Here is an 18,696-nt window from a genome sequence, read left to right as displayed (position 1 = left end):
GGCAAGTTCTAAAAGCTTCTATCAGCTTTACAGACTTTCTGGAATCGTCCTCAGTTTCCATGCTCTCCTTGGCCTGTGGCTGCAATGTGAGACAGCTCCCATCACACCTCTGAGACTGGTTAAGTCAGTTTACTTCTCTGAGTATTGATTGCCTTAATTCAGAAGCAAGAATACTGACTTGAAGGATAAAAAGTTTAATGAACTTTAAAATCCCTTCTAGTGTGAACGTTCAGTGGCTCCGATTCATTTTCTGTCCTTACTGTGTCCAGTACAAAGCTAGTGGAGTGACACCTCCACAGAGATCTTCAACTATGTAGCAGCCCCCAAGGAGACAGACCCTGCAGGCACTACCTGCAATGCCTCATTAGAAGCATCCCTCTTCCATCCAGTGGCCTCCATCTGCCCTCCTGCCCTCCAAGGATTCAGGTTTCTAAGTATAAAGCTCTTTGAATTCATATGTGGCTACAGCCAGAGGGGACCTCAGCCTTGCCATCTGGTCTAATTCTTCATCGAACAAATGAACAAACTGAGGCCAAGAGAAGTGACTTGTCCATGGTCACAAAGCCAGCCAGTAGCAGGGCTGGGATGTATATTGACATATCCTGCCTTCCAGTTCAGTGTTCTCTCCACTGAACCTGGGTGCCTGTCATCAAATGATTACGGCTTCACAGGAATGGTGCTCCTAGAGATGGCTTTCTGCACTGTATTTCCTTTGGGAAGATTTCAAGCTGAATTTCTCTTTCAGCTCTAAAATCTTTACACTGGTTATCAGGGGTCTGTGGACACTTGCTCCATGAAGCTCAGCAGAAAAGGAGGCGTGTGATAACAGGGAACCTGGGGGGTTAAATACACTCACTTCTCTATCCAGGGGCTATGGCCTCAGGCTGGCCTACTGAACTATTTGCCGATAGGACATGAATTTCAATTCTCTGAGTCTGGAATGACCATATCCAGTGATGAGAAGGTAGAAAGACACATTTATTTAGCAAATGTTTTGTTTTGATGTTCTGTGCTGAGCAGTGTAGTGATTAAGCTGGGGCTTTGGAAACAATCATTTAGGCTCAAATCCCAGTTCCATTCATTATTAGCTGTTGAACCTTGGGCAAGTTATCTAATCTCTCTGCTTTATCTTACGTATTTGCAAAATGGAGCTGCTGCTGATATTACCTATGTATAGAGATTATTATTAAGATGAACTCAATTAATATGTATAAAGCACTTAGAAAAATGCCTGATACATAGTAAGTGCTATACAGTGATTGCTGTTACTATGCAAATTAAAAATATATTCACATAAAACATCAACATACATTTTGAAGTGATACATATTAAATATATTAGAATAGCTACCTATGAGGATATAAGAGCATTCCAAAAAAAAAAAAACAAAAAACCCATGCAAGTAATTCCAGAGGTCCTGCTTTTAACTAGAGACACTGCCTCTTTTTTTATCCCATTGCCAATCTGAATAAACTGAGGCTAAAATAAAGGACGCTAAGGCATGAAGCATTCATGCAGAGGCAGCAGGAGAACTTGGAAGATAGTCTCCAGAATCAGATGGGAGATTTAGGCCCTTCCTTTTCATCCCTAAACTTCAGAATCTGTAGGCTGTCTACGAGTTAATACTGTTTGAAGAGGCTGCTCAGGTTCCACTAGCCGCACCAAGCTTCTGCAGGGAGTGGAGTCAAGAGTGTGTTTTCCAGCTGCGGAAAGCGTCATCTCTGATGCCTGAAATGCAGGTCCACGAGCTTCAGCAGTAAGTTTTACTCAAATAGGAAGCAAGAGCGTAACTGTGAGAGACTGAAAAAAATGAATGCTCCCAAATAGAAGGTTGCCTAAATAAATTATGCCCAACCATACGACAGCATATAGGCAGCCTCCAAGCTGGAATAATATTAATGACCTAGACCTAGAAAATGATCTAGAAAAGTATTTGTGATATATTGTTATTTAAAAAAAAATAGATCACAGTGTACTATGTAGAATGTGTGTGTATATATACACATACATGCATACGCACATATATATATACACACATACATGTACGGAAAATAGCAGGCAGGGTGTGTACATCATAATATTAACAGCGACTATCTTGAGCATGGGTATTAAGAAGAGTCTTACTTTTGCCTTATTTTACCTATATTTTCCAAGTTTTCTATAATAAACCTGTATGACTTTTATAAAGGAAAAATAATTTAAAAATAGCTAAAGGGGCACCAGTAGTAAAGGTTGTTTTTCCTATGGATATCATGTTCCTCTTCTATAATCAAGTTGAAAATGATCTTTTCTATTCCTTCCAGGCTGAGGCAGTGGCTCCCACCTCTGTGCACAGGTGGCTGCTCTTATCCATGGCCGTCACAGCATGGATCCTATTGCATTCTGGTTACTGGGCACATACCCAGTTACAACCGTCTGGCATATATAGAGCCTGGCACATGGGTATGTTTGACACAAATGCAGTAATGAATCGGTAGGGGCTCAATAGCTTGGATTTGGCTACAAGCTCTGCCACTTATAAGCTAGGTGAGTCCCAGTCTCCTGATCTGTACAGTGGCAATAACAATTGTGGGTCAAGAGACCTCCAGTAGTTTTCGTAAATGGCAAAGTGCTGGTCACAAGATGGGTGAGGGTGCAGAAAGAGGGTTTATTATCATTGCTGCATCTATTAACAGGTCTACATCTTCCCATCCCTTATTTCTCTTTGGTTCTTTAAGGCATCATGGTTACCATAGCAGCCAGATGATGCTGATGGTACCTCCAGGGGCAGCAAGGTAAAGCTGAGCCAGTTCCCAGGTCCTTGTGCATGCCCTTGGCAGGCCAGAGTGAGACGGTCTGAAGCTCAGCCTCCTTTCAGGCCCCCCACCCTGTCTAGGGTCACTTAGATCCACAAACCCTGCCTCTTCAGCCTCAGTTTGGGGGCCCTGAAACACTCCTTCAGAGGCTCCCTCCTTCCCAACCTCTGTCTCTTGACTCCCTGCCTGGTTGCCGTGGAAACAGGTTCCACTGCGGACAAAGGAAGGAGCTGGGTCCTGCTTCCTCCCGGTCCTACTGATGAGGATTTTTAGACCGTAGAGACTGTGCTGCCCTGCCTTGCACCTGCCCTCACTTCCCGTGTTCTCACTCAAGTGGAGATTGCCCTCCCTTGCCACTGACGAGACCATGTGTAAAAGTGTGACCACAGATGAATGGAAGAAAATCTTCTACGAGAAGATGGAGGCGGCAAAGCCGGCTGACAGCTGGGACCTCATCATCGATCCCAACCTCAAGCACAATGTGCTAGCCCCAGGCTGGAAGCAGTACCTGGAGTTGCATGCCTCAGGCAGGTGAGTAGCCCAGGAAGTAGGACCCCTGCAGGCAGCCCCTGGGACACCTTCCAAGAAAAGACAGAAACATGGGGAACCCAGGTGCTAGGGGTCAGTCTCACTGTTGGCCCAGTGCAGACTGGGAGGCAGAGAAAGAGTAGCTATTGGGAGTTGGGACACCTAAGTTTGATTCCAGCTCTTCCGCTGAGCACCTCGTAACTTTCCCTCTCTGAGTCATAGTCTCCCCTTCTGGAAAAAGAGGTGGAATATATTTATTAGTTCTAAACACTGGTATTTTACATACTTTTATATTTTAATAACCTCTTAACACAATTGAAAGCCAAGAGAAGGGAGGGGCTTGTGGGTCAAGAGGCCTATGTTCTGGTCCTGGAACAGTTCAGTTTCAATCTATTTAAGTCAGCTTGACTTAATATAAAATATTGAACACCTGAGGTGTGCTGGAAACTAGCTCTACTCTATATGACCTTTGAGAAATTCAGTTTCCTTCTTGGACCTCACTTTCCCCACTTGTGGAAGGAGGGGTTAGCATAGATCCTTGCCTCTTGGTTCATGGACCAGCAGCAGTAGCATCACCTGGAACTTGTTAAAGATGCAGCATCTTCGGCCCCATTCTAGACCTGCTGAATCAGAATCTGCATTTCAGCAAGGTCCCTAGGTGATTCATATGCACAATAATGTCTGAGATGACTTTCGAGCACTCTTGTCCGTGGGTGGATTATGTAAAGACTTACCTCTGGGACATAAGATTCGGAGGTTGAATGGTGCAGCCTGGGGGTCAGAAGCAAGGCCTTCCTTCCTTCCCTAGTTCAATTTATTCAATTCAAGAAACATCTACTGGGTACCTGTTAGGTGTCGGATACTGGCTCTGCCTCTAACTCACTGTGTATACAGCTTTCTTACTCTCTTTGCCTCAGAGTAAAACAAAGGGTTAATTAGGTGATTTCTAAGCTCCCTCCAGTTTTGACATTTTCCATTCCAAGTTTTGTAGTCTAGTTTGGGAGAGGGGAAACAGTCCCCAAAGGGTGTGAGTAAACGAGAAGAAATGAGAATGGAAATGTGGAGTCCCTTAACCAGCTGATGGGAGGGATGCAAAGGACCGGACACTCGCTGTCAGGGCCCAGGAGCTTCTCAAACACCTGAAAGGCTTGTGGGGCTGAGTGGGGAGGGCTTGTGCATCCTCCCGACCTGGCTGATGACCTGGGAACCCCAGCTGGCCCCAGTTAGCTCACTCTGGGCGTGAGCTGCCTCCACTTCCAGGCCTTCAGATACATTAACCCTGGCACCGGCCCAGAGGCTGAGAATTGACAACGGTGTCATTTTCTCTGGATTTGGGTCTAGCCAGTTCATAGTCAGTGTTGACAGGTAAGAGTGTGTGGATGGAGCTTGTGTTTTCCCTGTGGTGCGGGCCATCCCTGCTATCAGACTCAAAGGATATTTGAGCAGGAAGGACTCTTAGTGCAACGTGCACGTTTTACAGATGAGGAAAGGTGCCCAGAGCCAAAGGCCCAGAGGCAAGGCCTGAAGGGCACTGAAATGGAGGGCACTGAGGCTTCTGCAGAGCGCAGAGGGGGGCCCAGTGATGGCAGAGCACTGCTGGATGCCAGCTGCCTCCTGAGGCGCCTACTCTGCTCCTAGCAGAGCACACAAGGGGGCAGGCTGGGAAGCCACCTGGGGAAAGCTAGTGAACCCAGGGGGCCGTAAACACAACACCTCTACCTCCAGGCTCTGCCTACTGCCCCTTACCTCGTTCCTGGATCTGTTTCCACCTCCTCCACTCCGTCCTCTCCTCGTCTCCACAGGTTCCACTGCTCCTGGTGCTGGCACACCTGGCAGTCGCCCCACGTGGTCATCCTCTTCCACATGTACCTGGACCGCGCCCAGCAGGCAGGCTCGGTGCGCATGCGCGTCTTCAAGCAGCTGTGCTACGAGTGCGGCACGGCGCGGCTGGACGAGTCGAGCATGCTGGAGGAGGACATCGAGAGCCTGGTGGACCACCTCATCACCAGCCTGCGCGAGCAGCACTACGGGGAGAGCGGCGGCCAGTACCGCATCCACGTGGCCAGCCGCCAAGACAACCGGCGGCACCGCGGAGAGTTCTGCGAGGCCTGCCAGGAGGGCATCGTGCACTGGAAGCCCAGCGAGAAGCTGCTGGAGGAGGAGGCGGCAACCTACACCTTCTCCCGGGCTCCCAGCCCCACCAAGCCGCAGGCCGAGGCGGGTTCTGGCTGCAATTTCTGCTCCATCCCCTGGTGCTTGTTTTGGGCCACGGTCCTGTTGCTGATCATCTACCTGCAGTTCTCCTTCCACAGCTCCGTCTAAGATTCCCCAGGCAGATGCTAGGGGCCCAAGGCCTGAGAGGCCAGCCAACTGGTGGGAGGGAGTGAAGAGAGACCTGGGTTGGGAGTGGGGATAAGTTCTAGAGCCGGTGCCACCACTGACTCAGTGGGGACCCAGGACAAATCACCCTGCTTTCCTGTCTATAAAAGTAACGGTTTGGGCTAGATCATTGGCTTTTCAAAGTGAGGCCCAGGACCCCCACGTTCTGCACAGGTGCCTCGGGGCTTTTGGATTTGGAAGGGGTGAGTGAGTGCGTTTCCCATCATGGTCAAACCGCCCATCCCCAACTCCTACATCCTCCTCTAGAGCGGCTCCATGTTAGATGGAGTTTATTTAAGAGTTTTGTATGAAAAAGGTCCAACTGCGTTTAAAAAGTTTGAAAATTACAGGGCTAGGTGTGATCTCAAGGGGCCTTTCCACAGCAATGAGCTCCTCCTTGCTTGCTCATTAAGCCCAGCCCTACCCTCCGTTATTGCCCACATCCAGAGCTGCAGCCTTACATTAGCCTCTGCCTGGTGTATGGGTCCCATCCATAGCTCTATCTCCATGCACACAGCAGAGGTTCCTCTCGAAGGGAGAGAGGTGGAGGCGCTAGGCTGCCCCTTTGTCCCTGGGTACGCGGGGTCCCTTGTTTCTGTTTTCCACACTCCCAGTTTCCGGCTTCCCTCCACTCAGGGTGGATTCTGGGGCCTGTCTGGTGCCCAGACGGTGCTTGGGGTGGAGTCCCATAGAGCTAGGCTTCCCACCCACTGCACGTGAACCATCAGAGAATTTAGGAGAGGTTCAGAAGGTAGGATGTTAGAAGCAAAGCACAAAATCCCTAGGAAACAAATATAATGACTCTGCATTATAATGAAGAGTCTTCAGAGTTCAGGGAAGTCGGACTGATTCTCAGTGGTTCTGATGGTCAGAGTACCGGAAGAGGGGCCTGGCTTCTTGAGCTATTTGCTGAAACCCTCATTGAGGGGCTTTCCCATATGGGCCATGCATGGCCCTTAGATCCTTAGATCACCAACTAAGGATGATTTGCTGTGAGACAGATTAGAGATGTCTTGATTGAGTGCCCTTATTTTATGGAGAAAAAACTGAAGTACCAGAGAAAGTACGAAAGTTGAGCCGCACTGTACAGCATAGAGTAAGGCAAGATCATGAAATCTGGGGTTAAGAAAGACTTGAGTCCTAGTTCTGCTACTTACTAGCTGTATGGCCTTAGGAAAATTAGTTAAGCTCCTTGAGCCCCAGTTTTCCTCCTTGTTGAAATGGGAATAATCAATCTGCCACGGAGGGCTATTGTAAGGAATAAATAATACACTATCTGCGACATTCCAGATACAAAGCCCATATTCATTCTCTTCTTTCTGATGAGACTGAATGCTCATCCTCTTCTTTCTTCTCCTTTTCCTTTCAATTGGCAGCCTCCCCTTTGAGACCTGAAGGGCTTTCTCTTTGTGATTTCAGTTCTGTTGGTAAATACTTTAGGAAAAACATGGAAGGCAAGGGTTAACTTCCCAGCCCAAGAGTTAGAACTAGTTTATTTTAATATATGTAGCATCGTTTCTTTTCTTCTCCTCATATATCTTGCAAAGCAATGACTTCATTTTCCCAGCAGCATGGTAGCCACTCTTCATTCTTCAAAGATAGCTATTTAAAAAATCTCCCCAAACAGAAAACATCAGTGATTTCTGGGCTCCATTCCCATTGGCTGAAATACCCCAGAAGGAATTTAGTTCTTTTCCAAGTCCCATTCTGGTTCTCTGCAGGACTCCCAGCTAAGAAATTTCCTTTGGGATCACTTTCGGCATTGCGTGGGTACTGCCACATGCATCAGGGAAGTGAAATCTGCCTGCTGTATGGCTCTTTTGCGACAGGGCCCTGTGAGGGCTGGTGGGTTGGCAGTTGTGGTATAGAAATCTCATTGGCCTGAGGGCTGGAAACCTGGGTTTCAGCCCTGGCTTAGCCAATATCCAGGCATGTAGGTTGATGACCTTGGATGATCTAGTCTTTCCCATCCCCTGGGTCTCAGTTTCTTCATTTGTAAAGCAAAGAGGTAAGGTGAACTGAAGGCTCCCTGCTAGCTCTGACGTTGCTCAAAAACTGCTGCTTAGACTTTTTTTTTTTTTCTCATTAAACTTTTTTAATGGGTCTCAAATTCTGTGACAGATTTTTGGTCAAGTTGTTTCCATTAAAAAGTACTGATTTTCAAAACTAATACCTTAAAACTGCCACACACAAAACAAATGGCCCACAAAACAGTCTCCTTCCTTCTGAAGGTTTTGCCATGCACTGTTATCATTAACCAGTCTTTTGCTATTAAACTTAAATGGCCAATTGAGACAAACTGTCCTGAGACCATTCTTCCACCACTGATTAAGACTGGGGTGGCAGGTATTGGGGATAATATTCATTTAGCCTTCTGAGCTTTCTGGGCAGACTTGGTGACCTTGCCAGCTCCAGCTGCCTTTGGTCCACTGCTTTGATGACACCCATAGAAACCGTCTGTCTCATGTCACGAACAGCAAAATGGCCCAGAGGAGGATAGTCAGAGAAGCTCTCAACACACATGGGTTTCCCAGGAACCATATCAACAATGACAGCATCACCAGATTTCAAGAGTTTGGGGCCAACTTCCAGCTTTTTACCAGAACGACGATCAATCTTCTCCTTCAGCTCAGCAAACTTGCAGGCAATGTGAGCTGTGTGACAATCCAGCACAGGTGCACAGCCAGCACTGATTTGGCCTGGATGGTTCAAGATAATCACCTGAGCTGTGAAGCCAGCTGCTTCCATCGGTGGGTCATTTTTGCTGTCACCAGCCACACTGCCAAAGTGAACATCTTTGACAGACACATTCTTGACATTGAAGCCCACATTGTCCCCAGGAAGGGCTTCACTCAACGCCTCATGGTGCATTTCAACAGACTTCACTTCAGTTATCACATTGACTGGGGCAAAGGTGACCACCATGCCAGGTTTGAGAACACCAGTCTCCACTCAACCCACAGGGACAGTGCTAATACCACCAATTTTGTAGATGTCCTGGAGGGGCAAACGCTAGGGCTTGTCAGTTGGGCGAGTTGGTGGCAGGATGCAATCCAGAGCTTCAAGCAGCGTGGTTCCTCTGTCGTTGCCATATTTTCAGGTGACTTTCCATCCCTTGAACCACGGCATGTTAGCACTTGGCTCCAGCACGTTTTCACCATTCCAGCCAGAAACTGGCACAAATGCTACTGTGTCAGGGTTGTAGCCAATTTTCTTAATGGAGGCGCTGACTTCCTTAACAATTTCCTCGTATCTCTTCTGGCTGTAGGGTGGCTCAGTGGAATCCATTTTGTTAACTCCAACATTTAGTTGTTTCACACCCAGAGTGTAGACCAGAAGGGCATGCTCACAGGTCTGTCCATTCTTGGAAATACCGGCTTCAAATTCACCAACACCAGCAGCAACAATCATGACAGCACAATTAGCCTGGGATGTGCCTGTAATCATGTTTTTGATGAAGCCTCTGTGTCCTGGGGCATCAATGATGGTCACATAGTACTTGCTGGTCTCGAATTTCCATAGGGAGATATCAATGGTGATACCATGCTTGCGTTCATCTTTCAGTTTGTCCAAGACCCAGGCATACTTGAAGGAGCCCTTTCCTATCTCGGTAGCCTCCTTCTCGAACTTTTCATTGGTTCTCTTGTCGATCCCACCACATTGGTAGATCAGATGGCCAGTAGTGGTAGACTTCCCCGAATCTACGTGTCCAATGACAACGATGTTGGTGTGGCTCTTCTCCTTTCCCATTTTTGCTTAGGTTTAGTGGTGGTTTTCAACGACACCTGGGTCCTGGAGGCAAACCCATTGCGAAAAAGCTGCTAAGTCTTATTTTGTCCTTGGGCATTTGGGATAGTGCCCTGACCCTGACCCCTCTAATAGGCCATCTAGTTGCTACACCAAGATTTCAGTCTGCCTAGGTCAGCTTGGGGTTGGACCTTCTTATCTGAATGTCCATAGCATCTTCCTTTCCTTTCCTTTCTGGAGCAAATTGATTTATGCATCTTACTCTGACTCAACCTCTCTCTAAAGGTATTTACATTTTGAAAGGCAGTTACCTTGAGAGGTGTCACCTTATACAAGGACTTGGGTGGTAGTGTTGGAATATCAGTCTGTGTCTTATCCCTTCACTTCTAAGCCCAAAAATTTTTCACTCCCATCTTAATAGGCTTACAGTATTATTTTGAGGACATAATAAGATATTCCCTATTTTCAAGATTTATTCACTCAACAAATGTTTATTGAGTACATATTATGTGCCAGGCATCTCTAGGCACTAGAGATACAGTGGAGAGCAAAGTGACTGACCTTATGGATAGTAGAAAAACTAGACAGCAAACAATATAAGTAAGCTGTGTGGTATACTAGATAGTGTTAAGTACTAAGGAGAAGAATAAAGTAGGCAAGGGGGACAGGAAGGGCAGGGGATGGAGTTAGTTACAATTTTAGATTAGGTAGCTAGGGAAGGTCTCACTAAGAAGGTGACATTTGAAAAAAGATGAAGGCACTGAGCAAGGCAAAGGGCATGTGCAAAAGCCCTGAGGTAGGAGCAGCCTGGAATGTTGAACCATGAGGAGGCCAATGCGGCTGGAATGCAGTTCAGGCTTACTAAGTCATTACTAAGTGGGGATGGGGGTCAGAGCATATAAGCCATAGGTCATCAGGACATTGGTTGTTGATTTAAATGAGACAAGAAGCCATTGGAGGGTTTGAGCAGTGGGGTGATGTAATCCAATTTAGTGTCACTGTGTTGAGAATGTCCACAGAGGGACAAGAATGAAAGAGGAAAGATTAGGTAGGAGGCTCCTGCGACAATCCAGCAAAGAGGGGATAGTGCCTGTTCCTGGGTGGGGACCCGTACCAGGGTGGTAGCAACTGGGATTGAGTCTGGCTGTATTTTAAAGTAAAGCTGAGGGGGTTTGTTGATGACTCAGATGTGTGGTGTGCGAGAAAGTGGAATCAAACACGCCCCAGGATTTTGGGTCAGGTCAACTGGAAGAGTGGAGTTACCGCTTTCTGAGATGGGGTTGGCTGTGTAAGGAACAGACGTGGGGGCCGTAACAGGAGCTTGGTTGTGGACACGTGAAGTCTGAGATGCTTTTTGGGCATCCTGTTAGACACTGAACACGAGAAATGCCAAGGCAGTTGAATATGCATACCTGTGGTTCAGAGGAGAGGACCAAGCTGGAGATGCAAGTGAAGTCATTAGCATTTGGATGATGTTAAATGTCATGAGATTAGATGAGATTACTCAGGGAGTGAGGGTAGAGAGTACAGACAGGAGGGCCAGGACTGAGCCCTGGGGCTATCCATGTATAGAGGTTGGAAAGAAGGAGAAACTCGAGGGGGACTGTGGAAACTGAGCACAGAGAGCATGATCCACTGAGCATTCAGAACCATCAGGCAGCAGAGCTGGGGCTGGAGCCCACGTCTTCAGGGTCAGGTTTCAGAACTCTTTCCACGCATCCAAAGCACCTTCTCTCTCGCGGCACCAACTTACTCCTTGAATTGGAATCCTGTCCATGTCCCCTGCGTCCCCTGTTGTTTCATCAGGTCTGAGCAGGACATGATTCGTATCTTGTTTGTTTTGTTTTGTTCTGTATGTTTAAAGTATTTCGTAATGATGAAATACACTGAAATAAAAAGACTTAATGGGAGGCCTAGACCGCCAATATGGATTTGGGCCTTGGACAGGCAAACTCAGAGCAAAGCGAGCTGTTGTTGGAATTGTTTAAAGGAAGGATTCTGTTGTCTGGGATCCTGTTGGCAAGTCTGGGCCACATGGGAGTGGATTCAATAAGCTGGATAGTCCCAGGAGATGGGCAAGTTGGAATAATGTCGCAGGATAAACAGCTGAATGGGAGGTGAGAGTCCTCACTTCTAAAATAGGTGAGCATCATCTAAGACCTTGGGTCTGGACTGCATCTATGCTGTGCCCTTTGGATCCCCGGGGCTTGCTGTGTTTGGTGCTGACCTGTTGGCATGTTACTTTGCAGAGACTTCCCCTGGGACTGGAGGATACTGGAGGGTAAGATATGTTCCCACCCACACTAATCTGTTCATCATCCTGCGCGCTCGCCCTGGGCAACATCCAGGCTCGACACATCTTCCCCTGTCTTAACACTGTCTTGTCCTAACGCTGCACTTCTCAGAGAGGCCCCCTAGGAGCCTTTGCCTAAATATTAGCAGGGTCCCGGCTCTTTTTCCTGTGATCAGAAGCTCACTGCTGGGAATTGAGCCTGTGTTTTTTGCATACAAAAGAATTTTCCTTATCTTCTTGAAAAAAGGCCAACACATACCAGACGCAGGAGGTGGTCACAAAGGCCCTGTTTGTCTCTTTCCCTCAAGTTCAGAGAATGCCCTGGCTTCCTTTCTGGAGACAGCACCTGTGCCAGAAAGTCCAGGGACCTGAAAACAGTTACTGCCTTCAGGTTTTGGTCCCTGCCCTTTTCCCCCTCTACTCTCCACTAATTCACCCTCAAATGTGAACAGAGGTTTGAATCTCTTCAAAGTGGCTCTTCTAGGCCCAGCCCTAGGTTCTCAGAGCCCCTGGAAGCCGATTCTTACCCTCCCTCTCCTCCGGCCTGCCCTTGTTCAGGACCAGAGGGTGCCTCACTTGTTGTTGGGAAGCCATATGGAGTCTCCCTACGTTTAGGCTCTTCTCCCGCAGTTTACTCTCTGCACTAAAGCCTGATTTGAAAAGTAAAGCTCATCACGTCTCTCCTCGGTCTAAAACCCTCAAATGACTCCCCATTCCCAGAACCACGCTGAGCATCCCAGGTCAGTACTTCCTGATGCTGTTCTTTTTTCTCCCAATTTCTCTGGCTCTCCAGGGACACCAAGTCTCTCAGTTTCCCCTAAACACCCTATCATACCCCTGCTTCCTCACATGCTATTGCCCATGGCTGGGATGCTTTCCCCTTCTTCAGTTTACCACTGCAAAGTAAAAGAGCACTGTTCTTGCCAGGAAGACACTAACGCAGGAATGGCTTAGCGACGGTGTTGCTGCTGAGTGGCAGAGAACTCCTGGATCTAGGGCTAGAGCAGCAGGGTGTCTGCCTCTCCTCCGCCTCCCACCAGAAGCATGACCTAGGTCAAAACACCCAAGCTTGGGAAATAAAGGCTCCCAGCATTCTTCAGGGGTCTCACACGAGCAGGACAGCCTGGAAACGTGCATCTCAAACTGGGTGCACATTAGAATCACCTGGGGGAATTTTAACTCCCACCCCCCCAAGCCCCCAGGGCTCAGCCTTACTCCAGACTGATTATATCTGAGTCTCCGGAGGGTGTGAACCAGACATCAGTATATCTTTAAGGTGGTTAAAAAATTTTAAACCGGGAGTTTCCTGTGTGCTGCCTAGTTTAAGAACCACTGGTATAGAACCAGTGGAGCGAGAGCCTGGGCCCCAGAGTCCATCAGAACTGGTTTCAAATCCCAGTGCCCCTAATCTCCTAGCTGCAAGATCTTAGGTCACATTGTTTTAAATACAAACTTTTAATTTTAGAATACTTTTAGAATTTTAGAAGAGTTGTGAAGATGATAGAGAAAGTTCCCATATACGCTTCACCAGTTTCCCCTGTTATTAACATCCCACGTTAGTACGGTGCATTTGTCACAATTAATAAACCAGTATTGATATATTATTCTTAACTATTCAGATTTCCTTCGTTTTTACCTAATGTCCTTTCTCTGTCCCAGGATGTCATCTAAAGATGTCTTCTTAGGCTCTGTATTAGTTTCCATAAAGGGCTGCCATAACAAAGCACCTCCAACTGGGTGGCTTAAAACAACAGAAATGTGTTGGCTCACAGTTGGCAGGGCTATGCTCTCTCTGAAGCCTGTAGGGGATACGCCTTCCTTGTCTGTTCCTAGCTTCTGCTAGAATGCCATTCCTTGGCATTCCTTGGCTTGCCGCTGTGGGATTTCAATCTCAGCCCCCATTGTCACATTGTGTTCTGCCCTCATGTGTCTGTTTCTCTGTGTCTCATCTTCTCTTAAGGACACCAGTCATCACCTACTCCAGTACGACCTTGTCTTAACTAATTACATCTGCAAGGCCCCTATTTCCAAATAAGGTCCTGTTGGGAGGTACTGAGGGTTAGGACCTCAGCATATCTTTTGGGGGATACAGTTCAACCTATTACAGGTTCCTCTTGGCTGAGACAGTTTCTCAGACTTCCTTTGTTTTTGACGATCTCCAAAGTTCTGAGGAGTGTTGGTCAAGTATTGTGTAAAATATCCCACAATTGGGAGTTTTCTGACATGTTTCTCAGGATTAGAGTGGGCTTATGAGATCTGGGGGGGTAGAACACAGAGGTACAGCAACATTTTCATCACAGCATATCAAGGTCACAAACTATCAGTGTGACTCACCTCTGTTGATATTAACTGTGCTCATGTGGCTGAGGCAATGTTTTGTCAGCTTTCTCCTCTATAAAGTGGCTCTCCCCTCACCCCATTTCCATATTGTACTCTTTAGAAAGAGGTCACTATAGGCAGCTCACACTTAAGGGATGGGGAGTAATGTTCTACCTCCTTTACGGCAAAGTATTTACATAAATTATTTTTTATTCTCCTCTATTTTTGTATTCAATTATTTATTCATATAAGTATATATTTACGGGTATTTATTTTATACTTTGAGTTATAATCCAATAATATTTTGCTGCTCAAATTATACCAGCTTTTACCATTGGAGCTCTTCCTGTTGGTTCCTGTGTCACACCCCCCCCCCATCATTGTGTGACTTACTTAATTTCTGGTACCAGATACTTTTGTATCATCTTGTATATTTCCTGCCCTGGTCCTAGAATCAGCCATGTCTTCAAGGAGCCCTTATTTCTTTTATTGCAGAATAGTATTAGAAACAAAAATCTGGATGATACGTGTGCTCATTGCTACTGGGGTGTTGTTGGGTCTAGGTAGAGCCACATTTTTAACCTCACCGTGCTTCAGTTTGCTCAGTTGTAAAATGGGGATAATAATAGTACTTTTGTCATAGGTTATTTTGAGGACTAAATTAGAGAATTGTGTAAGAGCTTAGTGTGGTCTCAATCATATGGTAAATACTCAGAAGTAGTTTAGTGATTATCTCCCATAGACCTTTTTATTTTGAGCTAATTTAGTTTCCAAAGTTCTTTCCTATATGCTAATTCATCTGATTCAACAACCCTCAGACAGGGGTAAGGCAAAGATTTTTCTGCCAGTTTATAGATGGAGAACTTAAGTGGATAAAGAAGTCAACATATGCTTGCATGAGAACCTAAGTCTCTTGATTTCATGCCCCATACTAGACCCAGATTGGCCACCGTCTCTGCTGCATGAGGGGTGATTGTTGCCTACCTTTACTTGAAGGACTTCTTAGTGTTGCTGGTTCTTTGATTCCTGCCACCCGGGAATAAGGTTAACTCGTGGCAGAAGGAAAGTACATACTCCAATTCAGAGCAGGCCGCACATAGACCTGGCACCATATTTTCTGAACCAAACAATTGAACACATGATCCGAAAAAAAATGGTTTTTCTATTCTGGGTGCGGGCGACAATCCAGAAGTACAATTCGGATATTGAAAGACTGGCATCCTGGGATATTTTGATAACTTACAGGAACAATAGAACAAGGTATTTAATCAGAACTGACCTGAAAAGCCTAAGAAGTGCTTTTGTATCGATAATTTGATCTTCCCATCAATCTCCCTCTCTCTCTTCATGGTTCAGGGATCCTAATTGGATACAGAGAAATGTTGATAAACAAAAACACAACTCACCAGAACTATCAGTACATGAAAAACATACAAGCCAAACAGGATGCTTTGACTCAAAACAGATGTTTATTGGAAGTAATGTGTAGTTACAGCTACACATGTAGAGCAACAGCTTCTGTTGCTAATGAAATCGGGCACGATCATTATTGCTGATAACAACATTCATGGCATGGAATCATAGCTTTAGATATGCTAAGTATATTCCGGGAGGTGGATTTTGGTTGTATAGAAGAGACCTTTCTAAGAGCACGTTTTGAGGTTGAAATTGGCTATGTTTGGAGGTAGTGAGTTTCCCATCTTTAGATATGTTCAAGAACGAGGTCATAGAGTTAGACAATATGGTCCTAACAGACACTCCAACCCTCTGCTTCTATGACTCTGTGAGACAGTTGGTTTTCTTGGACCTTAGCATCAGTGCGGGGGCTGGTACATCTGGTAAATGTTTGTAGATCAAGGGTAAGCCCAAGTCCAGCAGCACATCTAGACATCCCTTAGAATCAGGATGAAATTGCAATTGGGGGAATAAACAGGATAACCTGGGTCCAGCCAGAATCTGTACACAAATTCTGAGGCTGCTTCAAGTCTCAGAGTTGTCTGATTTTAAGGAGAAAGTTTCTTTTAGATGTTGGCTCTGGTCCTGGAGTCAGAGCACTGGTATGCTGGACATGTCCCTTTTTTTTTTTTTTTTTTTTTTTTTCAGTATGTGGGCCTCTCACTGTTGTGGTCTCTCCCGTTGCGGAGCACAGGCTCCGGATGTGCAGCCTCAGCGGCCATGGCTCACGGGCTCAGCTGCTCCGCGGCATGTGGGATCTTCCCGGACCGGGGCACGAACCCGTGTCCCCTGCATCAGCAGGCGGAGGACATGTCCTTTTTGTGAGGGAAGAGAGTGTAATCTGAGGAAAGCCTGAGTGGACATGGACTCTTGTTGTCCTTCTACCTGGAAGGCCTCCCTCTGTCTTACCTGTAGAAATGCTCACCCTCTTCAAGGCTCAGCTCCAACACCATCTCCTCTGGGATGTCTTCCTGACGCCCCCTCCTCCAACGTCTCCATACTAGAATGGCCTTTCTTTCACCTCTGTGCTATTCTGACACATAGCACTTGGTGGGGTTCATTCTGTCCATGATAGACACTTGTGTATGTGTCAGCTCTTCCTGTAGGAGCTCCTGGAAGGTATGAATCATGTTCCCCTCATCTTGGTGGTCTGCATAGCAGTCAGCATAACCTGGCACGTGGGGGCACCCAGGCAGCGCTGTGAAATTGGAAGGCATGGTGTTTGGAATGCCTTAGGGTAGTTCCAAAACTTTGCATTGCAATTCTTCTCTGGTGTCTGAGTAGAGCTCCAGTTTGCTTGACAAATGTCTGGTGAGATTGAGTATGATTGCCACCTTCCATTTACAGAATAAACAGCAGGGCACAGAAAGGTAGAATGACTTGCTCAGAGAATCAAAAGCAGGCTGTGAGCTTAGGGCTTAGTGTCCATAAGTTCTCATTCCTCAGTATCATCTTCTTTCAGCAAGAGACCCTGAACTACTCCAGCAGCTGCAGTGCAGGTCGAGAAACGAAATCTCCCATGAAGACCAAATTTGATAGAACAGAAGCCAGGGACTTGGGGCTTCTGATCCCTTGAAGGGCTTAAATCTCAGAGCTCTGGAGGGAAGGAGGTCCCTGGAAGCTTCCTGAGAGAGGAGGTGGCTCTTGGAGAGGAGAGGCATCCTGCTTGGGAAGCACTTATGACCCTGCAGGGCTGGGGTGTTCAGGGTGAAGAACAGGGGTGAGGAACCAGGGGAATGGTGGCTTGGGGTCAGCTGTGGACACAGGGAGGGAGAGTGCAGGGGCCTGAGTCTAGCCTCCCAGGGCCTACCTTGTGCAACTCAGGTTCCCAGGAAGAAAAGGAGGCTGGTGCCTAGAACAGAGGCTCTGCTTAGGAATAAGGAAAGGCCCCTTGGCTAGCACTTCCGCCAGGGCTATGTCCTTGGGAACTAGGGTGTGGTGCACAGGGGTGGGTGTTGCAGTAGCAGCAGTGTTTGGTCTGCAACAAAGCTCTATTGAACCTAAGGCAATTTTTGCCTTTCGGTTATTTTGGCTTTAACTCATCTCTTCAGGGAGAAATGGCTTCATTGGATCCTAGATTGTCAGAGCTGGGAGGGTCCTTTGGGATGAGGGGAAGGGAGTTGCATAGAGTCACAGGGAGCTGCGGGCAGAGTTGGTTCTAGAACCTGGTGTCTGACTTCCTAATTCACCATTCCCAGTCTCCCCACCCTGTGAGAGTGCCTGCTTCTCTCAGGCACTCTCACAGTTTGGTATCCAGCTCATGGTCATAAGTGCATCACTATGGGACATGCCATAGACTAAGAACATTGTCTCTTTTACCTTTTTATGGGGAGGGGTGGGGATTGGGAATGGGAAATGCATGGTAGCAAAGAAGCATGGAGCATTCGGGGGCAGGTGAAGGAGACGGTCAAGGTTGAGGGGAGCGGTGCACACTGGTCAGCCCTAAGGCCCAGCCAGGATTCGTAAGAGAATGTAATGCGCCTGGTAGACACACCAGCCTTCTGCTAAGTCATATCTATTGAGCACTTAGTTTATGCCTGCACTGTGCTACACTGTGCTACGTGCTATATGTACATTAACTAAATTTGATCCTCATCAGACTTTTATGAGGTAGGTAAGGTATGCCATTTCCGTAATATGGACAAAGAAACTGAGGCTTAAAGACGTGAAGTCACCTGCCCAGTGTTACAAAGCTAGTAGGTGATACAACCTGGATTCTGACCACCCTGCTACTCTGCTTCTTTAAAGAGAGTGAGAAGGGGGCTGAGATGCCCCCTTTATTGGCCAGTAATAGATGGGCCGAATGAGGTGCGTGTAGGGCAAGGGGCGTCTTGCATCAGATAACCATCCTCTGTTGCTGACTGACCATGGACAGGTGAGGAAGAAGGTGAGGAACCGAATTCAATCCCTCATCCCGGTGACCCTCTGTATCCAGTCCTTGTTGTGGAAGGTGTAGGAATACACTCCGTAACGGTCCTTCTTTCCACAGTCCACACCCCAGGACACCGTGCCCACTAGGTACCACTGGCCTCTCTCTATATCCAAGGTCACCATGGGCCCTCCAGAGTCACCCGCACAGGCATCCTTCCCACCTAGAGGAAGAAGTGAGGCAGGTTAAAGCGTCTCGTTCCCTAGCCCCAAATCCAGAGAAGCCTCCTTCTCTCCACAACTGCCTTGTAG

The 18,696-nt window shown here is 47.0% G+C and overlaps 2 protein-coding genes and 1 pseudogene across 3 annotated transcripts in view; 1 reads left to right on the top strand and 2 right to left on the bottom strand.

The window, feature by feature from the left end:
- Positions 1 to 3,054: 3,054 nt before the first annotated feature.
- On the top strand, positions 3,055 to 5,645 carry LOC132424841 (receptor-transporting protein 1). Its single transcript, XM_060010965.1, is given in 2 exon segments — positions 3,055 to 3,326; positions 5,126 to 5,645. Coding segments are annotated over 2 exon segments (792 nt in total).
- Positions 5,230 to 18,696, bottom strand: part of MASP1 (MBL associated serine protease 1) — a 73,639-nt gene continuing 60,172 nt past the window's right edge. The window contains exons 16-17 of one of the 2 annotated variants that reach the window (XM_060010963.1): positions 15,341 to 15,422; positions 5,230 to 5,288 (exon numbers count right to left, since the gene is read on the bottom strand). In XM_060010963.1, coding sequence (XP_059866946.1) covers positions 15,388 to 15,422 — 35 coding nt within the window. In that variant the 3' untranslated portion in view covers positions 5,230 to 5,288; positions 15,341 to 15,387. Of the gene's footprint in view, positions 5,289 to 15,340; positions 15,423 to 16,134; positions 18,609 to 18,696 lie in introns of those variants that run through there. The other variant, XM_060010962.1, reaches the window with a different exon arrangement.
- Positions 8,065 to 9,692, bottom strand: LOC132424157 (elongation factor 1-alpha 1 pseudogene; annotated as a pseudogene).

Source organism: Delphinus delphis, chromosome 4, assembly GCF_949987515.2.
Source record: "Delphinus delphis chromosome 4, mDelDel1.2, whole genome shotgun sequence".
Lineage (NCBI taxonomy): Eukaryota > Metazoa > Chordata > Mammalia > Artiodactyla > Delphinidae > Delphinus > Delphinus delphis.
This window is presented reverse-complemented; position numbering and strand designations above follow the sequence as displayed.